Genomic DNA, 10,793 nt, shown 5'->3' with positions numbered 1-10,793 from the left:
GAAAGAAGGATCCCTCTGTATCTCCCTGTCAACCTAACAGATAAAAAATATTGCGATCACTGCCGATCAATGTCACTACCACATAATTTCAATTGATAAATGAAAGTATGGCGTAATATTTAATACTTACGATGTGACCACATTGTCAGTGGTGAGATAACACGTACAGGGTGTATTTATTTTTGTTGCAACCTTTTCCAAATATATGGGTAATATTTGAGAATTTTATAGAAACATCAAACATGAACATGATAGTCAAGCAAATATTCTCAAGCAAATTCAATTGAAAATGAATACAATAATGGTCCGAAATATGCCAATAATTCATATAAAAAGCGTCTTTGATAAGTCTATAAGAGAGGATGTGGAAATGAAATCTGGCCTTTTTGAGAGTCGATATTGATTGGCCAAACTCTGCCAACAAGTGGCGCTTGTACTGATAGCGGGGTACAGGTCGTATTGGTCTATGCATTAAAAAAAAGAATATTCTATTATTGCTTCTTCCAGTCAATAAAAACATAAACTCAGGGGCCGCGGAACGGTTTTCAAAGTGGGGGGGGGGGGGCTGAGCCAAAAGTGGAGGGCTGACCATGCTAAAAATCACAATCATATGGTCATTTTTACGTTTTTGTACACGGTTTTTGAAAAAAAAAATGGGGGGCTGAAGTCCCCCAGCCCCCCCTCCCCGGTTCCGCGGCCCCTGAAAATGGCTTCATAAATTTCATAACTTCATGAATGATACATCAAGGTACCAGTAAATAAATAATTCATAAACATATCAATTAATCAATTCATTTTCCAATTCACTGAAAGAAATTAAAAAGTATAAAATACAGGTAAAATGATAATTAACACACCCGCACATCTCACCCTCCCCTCCCCCGGCTCCACCATAAACCGCTTCCCCTCCCTATCTGCATGACCCAGGCAAGCCCGTGCATGGTATGATCGCGAACAGGTCCAATGACAAGGTGATCACAATCATCTACTATTTTTCTTAGAAAACGGGAAATTATTAACAATTCAATAGTCTCTTGAATTCAGACGCATGTAGAAAACATGCAAAATAAAGAAGGATTCTGCTGCATGCCAATCAGGCAAATTAGCTCAATGATAATTGTGCAGAGCCAGGGTATTTGGAGGGGTGGGGGCGTAAGCTGAACTTTTTTTTTCGAGCACTTGAACTATGCATCTATTATACTGAGTTATACCTCTATTTTGAATGATTTTCTTTCTTTCTTTTTTTCCTCTCCATTTCCTCTATTCATTCCTTTAAAATCATTGGGGGTGTCGCCCCTGGCCCTGTATCACCGCCCTATATTTCCAATGTTGTTTGTTTGCTTTAGGATTATTTCATGTTTAAATATTTACTCTGTATTGAACACATTCATGTTGCGGATATAGAAGCGGGATGTCCATAACATTCATTAGACGAATGAATAAATACATAAATATTTAGAACTTAACTAATTGTACATACCTGGGGGCATTGTAGTCTGACTAACTAGTGGTTAGTGACTCTCGTCTTTCAATCTGAGGGACGTGTGTTCGATTCCAAGCCTTGGCGTGTTTTTCTTCAGCAAGAATTTAACCCAAGTGAGGTGAATGGATACCTGGTAGGAATTCATTCCTTGAAACCAATGGGTCACAGATGGGGTAGTGGGCTGCCCCCCCCCCAAAAAAAAAAACAACAATCACGACCAAGAAAATAAAAGATAAAAGTAAAGGGATAAGGGTGAAATATGATATTGTTTTCTGAATATCATTTCAAAATCTATCACAAAATTGGATTTTTTAAATGAAAATGTTGAAATTTTACTTGCTCGCTTCGGTTTCTCGCAACTTTTTATTCATTTTTATACGATACGCCAATTCGAGCCCCCTCAAATTTTTTTGGCTCATCACGCTACTGTTTGAAACTCTGCTAAAGCCAGGGTATGTTGCATTAACAGAACGCTTAGATACTTTTTACAAAGTGTTGATCGCTATACTTTATGTACAAGTACAATTATATTATCATTAAGGTATAATCAAATAGCACACAAAATATATGTTGGGCCTGACGAATACAGGTTATCATTTTACAAGTGACCACTGCCACGGACGTATCAGTTATAGTAAAGTAAACTAAACTGTACTTTTCCGCTAATAAGTGGAGTTAACGCCTTTTAAACCTTTTCTCCTGCTTCTTCTTATTATTATTATTATTTGCGATACTAATATATTCTTTTTATAAACTTGTACCGCGGGCGGATCCAGGGGGTGGGGCACAGCCCGCCCGCCCTCCCCCTTTGAGAAGCAAGGTTAAAATTTGTAATGTAAAAATGCCGCTCAACAGAAGTGTGCCTTCCCCCCTTTTGAAAGTGAAGAACCTTTTTTCTTTCTTTTGCTTGTTGATTTTTACGGGGCTGAAATATCCTTTATTCTTTTTGGTAAAACCTTTTTTTTTTTGGGGGGGGGGCTTGTCAAATTTTGCTCGGAAAAATGTGCCCCCCCTTTCTGGAAAATCCTAGATCCGCCCCTGACTTGTACGTCGGATATACGGGTCTTGCTATCTTCAGTAATTCATAATCACGTGGCCTGTATTGTATACAAAGGACAGGCAGCTTTCCATAAACCATTCTTTTTGTTTCTTTCTTTATTCTCCGTTTCTCTTTTTTCCCCATCCTCTTGATGAATGGGCATTGTCAAACCTGTACCCAAAGGCGGATTGTGATTGGTTAGCAAAGTACACGGCTAACAGCGTTTGTAGAAGATTGGAATGCCAGCGAATAGTCTTTCAAAAACACCCAGTTTCGATTTGCAATGTTATAAACTTGTAAAGTCAGCGAACTTTATATTCCATCCAATTATCTGCTAACTTCATCCTTGCTATCTCCGTTAACTTTTGGATATGATCAAATAAGAGGCGTCGATCGTATAGGGTGTGGGGGGCAATGAAACATTATCGATTCAACTCCCCCATAACTGGACAAAGCTGACAAAAAAAATTATAACATACAATGCAATATGTTTTTAAAATCATAGGAAAAGACTTTAAAATCATTAAAATTGGCATAGAAATACTATCAAACATATTTTTTTTCTTCGCATTGAAAATTTTTTTTTCACTTCCCCCAATCAGAAACATAATACGCTCCTGATGATAAGACTATTAGATTAATGAATTTCGTTTTGTTCATAACATTCAAAACTAAAAAACTCAACATATCTTACGCCATGCTGAAAAAATGGGTACAATCGGTATATAAGTAATTAAAAAAGGGTTCGTTAGCTCGAAAATGAATAACAGATCCCCCAGTGGCACAATGAAGTAAATAATTGTCGAAGGGGGGGGGGGATTGGATTATGGTGAGCTTGGTCAGATAAAGTAAATATGACACAATATTTTGTTAAAATATCACTTTTGTGATTTTTTTTTTTCGGGGGGGGGGGGGGTGGCACTAGCCCTTACATCCCCATGTACACCAGTGACCCGCGCTGACACTCCCTTTTTGGTTTTTCTTTCTTTTTTTTTACAAAAAATTATCATTTCACTTTAGGTCCGTTATTTCGGAGGGTCGTTCGTGCAAAACTTGAAAAAGGTCGTTATTCCGAAATAGTGTTATTTTTTCGACAATTTCAATACCAAAGTATATAGTCGAAACTAAAACATATCAAAATATTATGCAAAAGTAAGTCTCAGTGGAGGATAATATTTATGTCAACAACAGTATTTTGGATAAAAGTTCGATTTACGCATTGAGTGAAATTCGAATTTTTAGAATTTTGGTGCATGAAGGGAGTTAACTGCGCCCCACCAAAAAACACAAAAATCCTTTTGAAAAAAAAATCCGTCACAAGAAAGATATTTATGTAAGTTATATATATTTATATAAATATACAGATTTGTTTAGGTCAGCTTGATCCTATTTTGTAAAGATTCGATTATTATGCTATTTGCACGTATAGGTACAAAGAGCTCAAAACACTGTTTGACAGCATTTCATTAATTTTGCTAATGATCTTTGTATTTTTTCTATTTATTGTTAGTTTTTCGTAAAAATTTCTGTAAATTGTGTTTCATTCTATTTTGCTTCTTATGCCGCTCTATATTTTCTTTCTCCTTTCATTTTCATTGTTCAAGCTGCTGATGAGACCTAACTTATTTTGTATAGGTGAAAAAAAATGTCTTTTCAACATTATATACATGTACATTGCAGACATTGCATTATTTCAATGGAAACAAACATAACAGATACTGCCGTATATAAAAACAATTATAATCTCATCATGAAAATAACTGATATAAGTAAACAAAAAAGGGAACTGATTTTAAAAAGGAGTCTGGTCAAAATTTAAGCAAAGCGAAGTGTTTCACGAATGGACTTATCAGTTTTATCCTACAAGGCCAGTTTTATCCAACAGTTACCATGGCAACAGTCAGATAACTGTACTACTCAGCCAATCAAAATTAAGGAAAGTTGTCAGATCTGACAACGTTGTCGGACAACAAGATGAAAATAACCTCTGATATACTTTATAGTTAACTTTCTATTCAATCAATGTACATCTATTGCAGAAAAAATACCAAATACCGATACTAGACTATAAAAATATTCCAATTTATCCGAATTTGATAGCTGAAAACATACTTTGATTCATCGAAATTTTACAAATAAAAACAATAAGACTTAAGTAAATCGAAATCTGAAGTGTAAAAGAACCAGACATTGATTACATCATATTCTGATAAATTGAATTTCAAGACTTTGGTGAATCAAAATATGAAGATTTAAAATAACCAAACAATTAATCTGATGAATTAAATCAATTAGACCTTGGTATATAAAAACTAAAGATTTAAAACAATCAGACATGGGTAAATTTTAATCTGATAACTTAAATCAGTCAGACTTTGGTACATAAAATATGAAGATTTAAAGCAATTATACATTGATATAACAATCTGATCAGACGTTAAGGAAATCAATGTCTGTAAAAATAAATATGATGTCTGACATTAAACACAACATGTACTCACGATCTAAAATAGATAAAGAGAATTCTCCAAAAAAATCTCATAAATGAAATGAATACAATAATGAGAAACAAAGTCGGATTTGGGGCCCGTTTCATAAAGAGTTACAAACTTTGCCATTATGGCAACTACCATGGTAAACTTGATTTTGATTGGCTGCTGAGCCATGTTGCCATGGTAGTTGCCATAGTCGCAACTCTTTATGAAATGGGCCCAGAATCTGAAATGAGTATTATACTGATGAGTCTGATACATCAAACACGCGAAATACGATGAAATAAAGAAATCACTTTTTGTTAATAAGAGTCTGAGGACAATTTTTGTGTTTTTAATTGAACATGACACTAAAAATAATCGAATTGAATTGAAAAAAATACAACTTTGATGTGACAAAATCTAATAAATTGAAATGAATATAATACAGGCTGCGATATAACAAAATCTGATGAATTAAATGAAGACAATCACATTTAGAATCTGAGCATGCAGAACCTGAAATAAACAAACACGAGATACATTAGGGGGTGGCGGGGGCACAGTGCCCCGACTTTTTGAAGCACTGAAGAAGTTCCCTTTTTACGCAGGAAATGCCCCCTCACTAACGTGTACTGTGCCCCTTTCACCTGAGGAGGACCCATTTTAGGTGTTACCAACTGCCCTTTCTCGGATAAGTGCCTTTTTTTTAATAGACAAAATGCCTCCTCTCGATCGTGTTCTGTGCCCCTTCACCTGAGAAGACCCCGATTCGTGCGTTAGAATGTGCCATTTTTCGAATCTTTGCCAATTTTTACCGAGAAATGCCCCCCTCACGAACGTTTTCTGTGCCCCTTTCACCCGAGAAGGACCCATTTTATGTGCAAGCAAGTGCCCCTTGCCTTCTTGTATTAGTGCCCGTTCTCGAACCAGTGCCCCCTTTTACCCAAGACAGGTCCCCCTCACGAACGTATTCTGTGCCCATTTCACCCGAGGACTTGTTTTATGTGTGAGCAAGTGCCCCCTTTCCCTTCTTGTAGGTGTCCTATCTCTTATCAGTGCCCCCTTTTTACCCAAGAAAAGAGCCCCTCAAGAACATGTTCTGTGCCCCTTTCACCTGAGAAGGACCCCTTTTACGTGTTAACGAGTGCCTATTTAAAACAAGATGCAATATTCTCATTGTTACTACAAAACTTGTATGGATGGTTCTATGTGCCTTAAGCTTAATGAGTCATGTGAGTGGGGAAGATAAGCATAAGCGTCCAAATTTTTTTCACGACCAAGAAAAAAAAGAGAGAAGAGTGAAATATGATATCATTCCGTAATATTAGTTGTCAAAATCTATCACGAATTTTGATTTTCGTTATAAAAATGTTAAAAGTTTTGCTCACTCGAAGCTTCTTATAAATTTACGTGATACGACATAGCCCCTTAAAATGTTCACCTTATTACGCCACTGTAGACAAGTCATTTTTCTTTGTTTTAAGATAGTGCCCTTTTAAAAAAAAAAAAAAGGTATCTTTTTTCCCTGTGCCCCCAGCTTTCAACTTCTTTTAACGAGAATTTGAAATTAAGATATGATGCGAATATCAAGATCTATAATGAAATGTAATTAATTTAATAACCAAAGTCTGATGTATCGAAAAAACAAAACGAAAAAACCAAACTTTGATATAAAGTGATAATTGAAAGGAATTGGAATATGTATATCAAGGCCATTACAGAAATGTCGGTTTTAAACCTACAGATGGTTGCTATCCATTATTGAAAAAGAGGGTCAGTGGACACGGAAGTGAATCGATAACAAAAGGATCTTCATTCATTCTGTGGGAGAGGGGCACTTTTCACCAGATACAATATTTGCAACGGTCGCTATTCAAAATGGAGTGGAAAAAAAAGCAGGGGTGGCGGAATATAAATTTGTTTTATGGGGGGGGGGGGGGGGCAAAGACAAAAAGGGCACTTCTATGTCAAAATGGGAATTTGGGTACAAACATATATTTTCACCATCAAATTACGTTTTTGCCTGAAGTAGCTGGGTGTTTCGTGATAATAAAGTTGAGCAAACTTTTTTTGAAGAGATTTCTGAGTGATAAAATATATATACTGGTATAAGGCTTTCTTCAGTCATTCCGCGAGTGAGCGTAGCAGGAGAGCGATTTTTTAAATTCTTCAAATTTTGAGTTGTATAAAATGTAAAAGTCGCTTTGTGTTCAATTTTTCGTGCTGATTACTGTTAAAATGGCATCTTTCCACTAGAAATGATTTTGTTCGTTGAATAGAAAGTGAACGTCGACACTTTTTTTCGCTTTAAGTGAACATAAAGTATCGGGGGGGGGGGGTGGTAGCTTTTGCAAAAGGGGAGCGGGCAAGAGAAAATAATATAGTCCACAGATTCCCCGATCAGCCGCTAAAAGTTGATTTTTGTGGTTTGTCATTTCATCTTTTATCTCATAAAATGAAACATTCTGATCATTTTTGTAATCACATTAAAACAATATGTCTTATAAACTATTATGGGATCAAGGCGAGTGCAAATTGGGAGCTGAAATTATATATGACATTAAATACTGATTATGATACATGTCTCACCAATCCAAGAATCAAGCGCAAAGTGCAATATAATTATGATAGATTTGGATTTTCCAAACCGAAAAGAGGACATTCTAAGAAGCACTTATCGTAACAATGAACAGGGTGGATATCTTAATATCTAACGAAACAATTGATGCAAAAGTGAAGGGCGAGCATTTCTCTTTAATTTTCGAATCTAAAATGTGTTACTTCAGAAAATTATTTCATTTTGAAAAAAAAAAGATTTTTTGTCCCATGATGGAAAATCTTGGAGGGAGCAAGTGCACCCTCTGCCCCCGGTTCCGCCACCCTGACAAATTTGCGCCATTAATGGGCATATATAATGCTGTAAAGCACAATCTCCTTTCAAAATTACAGAATCTGTAAAGTGCTAGTAATTTAAGTAATTTGGTTTTCTATCTTTCTTTTTTTGTAACTGAAGATTAAGAATTTAACTTTGTTGAATTACTATACCATATATTCATAACAATTTGAAACTTAATTGTTATATCTCGGCAGTCTCTTACATTCTTCTCTTTCTTTCCTTTCTTCCTTATTCTTATATATTTTTTATTTTTGTTTGCTTGGATGCAAAACAAGTTTAAAGGTGCTTCAACCAGTCAAGCTTTTAGCTTATGTTTCAACACCTTTGTATGCTCATTATTTACTTGTGTTTCGTATATATTTATATATTTTCTGTGTATTCTTTTACACTGTAAATTGTGAACATGAATAAATAAATAAATAAATATCGCTAATCATTATTATTCGCTAATCATATTATTCGAATACATGGACTGTCAACGTTGTAAGTCCATGATTAGACTGGCGGCTCTCTTCTCATTTTACAATCCATTTTCGCTTGCATGAAGACCTTCTTTAAAATTTTTTTTATACCAACCCTCATTCCCTATACGGATTCGAATATCTATATATTTGCAATAGGTATTCGATGGTTTTAGGAAAAATAGTTGAACAAAAATGAATAGGCCTACTCGTTACCAGGGCCTTATGGGCCCTTTTCCTTATCATTTTTGATAGGACCTATTTCAAATAAAGTTTTTATTAATATGATTCTTTGTTTGTGCTGTTGTTCACCAATTAAAGTTGTTTTGTTTTAAAGAAATTGACACTGTTCTCATTATTTGCATTGTGAATTTATATACCTATTCGAATTTGTTTGTAAGGTCTTTGTATAAAAAGACTAATATTTAGAGTGTGCGAATGTCACATACACACGCATTAGCTTATGCGAGTCACGTGGTAAATGAGTGTAAGGACCGAGCGTTCAGCTTGTAAATGCAGAGGAATGATGTTGCGTGCGTAGCTTGCTCGACTTGGGGGCAAAACATAGGCCCATGTGTGTGTGTGCTTATCAGCTGGTCATGATCACGAATGTTCAACCTGCACGATAGGAAATACATTCTTCCATGTACGCTCGGACAATACAAACATTTAGTTTTTGAAGCTTAACAGTTACCAATTTTCAAAACATCGAAAAATATCCGTAGTCAGATATCATCTGAGGGATTTCGCGGCGGAAATATTTGTAGGATTTCACCAACGGCATCGCGTGATCTCTCTTTCTAGAGGGTTACTTCAGCGGGTTTCGCTGGTGAAAGGAGCGGGGAAGTAGCCGCCGATTGGCCGTGCTGGGCCCGAGCACCACGGCCGGTTGGCCAGCTTCACACAGATGGCTGAAGCCCCAGGTTCGTATATTGCTTTTTTGTCACCCTTTTAATTCATAAAATTGCCAGTTTACGTGATAAGTTTACAAAGCAATGATTTTCAGATGGAATTTTTCTCATTTTGTTTTCATAATACTATCTAGCTCGTTGATATCGATTACTACATCTGACCTAAATTTTGTGGGGGTGAATGTCAAAGTCGGATTTCAATATGTCTTGGCTGTGAAATTGCAGTCTCTGTGTTCTACGTATGAGTTTTCTATCATGACATTGACAGTCGAAGAACATTCATGTTCGGAAATGCCTTCCAAAGCTTTCTCTCTTATCAAAACATCGGAATATACCTGTAGAAAATTTGAAAACCATTTTGTGGTCACGAAGTGAATTAGAGCGAACACCCTGTCCTTGCCCCTGTTCTTTAAATTTGGGGTATGGTAAATTACCCCTCACTCTCGTGTATGTGCAAACCGAATTCTGACCACAATGGTCGCCGTACTCGAGGCTCCATGTATGCCTGAAGTTTCCCCAAATCCATGGCCAATTTTAAATCCACGAGCAATGAATTTCTACCCAATGCAATGCATCTTATCTAGCCGAGACTGCGTTTTGCGAGTGTAATCCCGTTGGTTCGAATTGATGCCCATGGATGCAAACGGTTCAATAATCAAAACAAGACACTGGATATTACAAAATAAAGGATATAATATCCATAATCACGGTGTTTTGCAACGAACTTGACAAAGTTGGGGAGAAAATACAAGGAATATTTACCCCATTGCGTTGGTTTGGGTTCTTGCCAAGAGCATGCACGATCGAATCAATCATAGACTTATAATGCAGATGAACGCAATGCAACTGGTATATAATAATAAATATGGTTTTATTGATTCTAATGATAAATAGGACATGACAGTTTGTGAAATGGCGATGAAAAATTGTTGAAGATGAGACTATGTAGGTTTGTCATTTATAATGTATTCTGAATTAATGTGGATTTTAATAATCAATGCTATATTTCCATAGCACCTGCCAAAATGAGAGATGTTTGTGGGAATTATTATTACATTCTGTTTGAAAATACTTTTCTATGAAAATGAATCATTATGTTTACACTCAATTATGAATGTCATCAGGATATTGGACAGTAGACTTAAGTTAAAAATATAATGTATTATGCACCGTTTTATGGATAGAAGAGAAAGAAAAGTGGATGAAAAATGAAAGATTCAAATATTATTTACAATAATACTAATATGTTTTTATTTCCTGTGATGTAACGATGCCTATACAATATGAATTTGATTTTATTAGTTTATTTATGTTTAGTCTTGAATGCAAATGAGAGATTTGAATTTGATGTCTGTACAAAATGAGAGACAAATATTCGTGAATGTCATTTAAAAAAAAAATTCTAATAGAGTTTTGCTGGGCGTTTTACTTCTGATTTGAAATTGTTTATTTTTGAAGTATCTGTGTACATATGTAAATCGCCATAAAAGCAACAACCACCATTCACCCATTAAGTTTGTTTTATAAAT

The 10,793-nt window shown here is 35.6% G+C and overlaps 1 protein-coding gene across 1 annotated transcript in view; it reads left to right on the top strand.

Annotated features, from left to right (window-relative positions):
* Window positions 1–8,853: 8,853 nt before the first annotated feature.
* LOC121413440 (protein lin-28 homolog) overlaps window positions 8,854–10,793 on the top strand; it is a 43,178-nt gene continuing 41,238 nt past the window's right edge. Inside the window, exon 1 of the mRNA XM_041606259.1 lies at window positions 8,854–9,276. Coding sequence (XP_041462193.1) covers window positions 9,261–9,276 — 16 coding nt within the window. The 5' untranslated portion in view covers window positions 8,854–9,260. The remainder of the gene's footprint in view (window positions 9,277–10,793) is intronic.

Source organism: Lytechinus variegatus, chromosome 4, assembly GCF_018143015.1.
Source record: "Lytechinus variegatus isolate NC3 chromosome 4, Lvar_3.0, whole genome shotgun sequence".
Taxonomy (NCBI): domain Eukaryota; kingdom Metazoa; phylum Echinodermata; class Echinoidea; order Temnopleuroida; family Toxopneustidae; genus Lytechinus; species Lytechinus variegatus.
The sequence above is the reverse complement of the archived record's forward strand: the minus strand, read 5'-3'. Positions and strand labels throughout refer to the sequence as shown.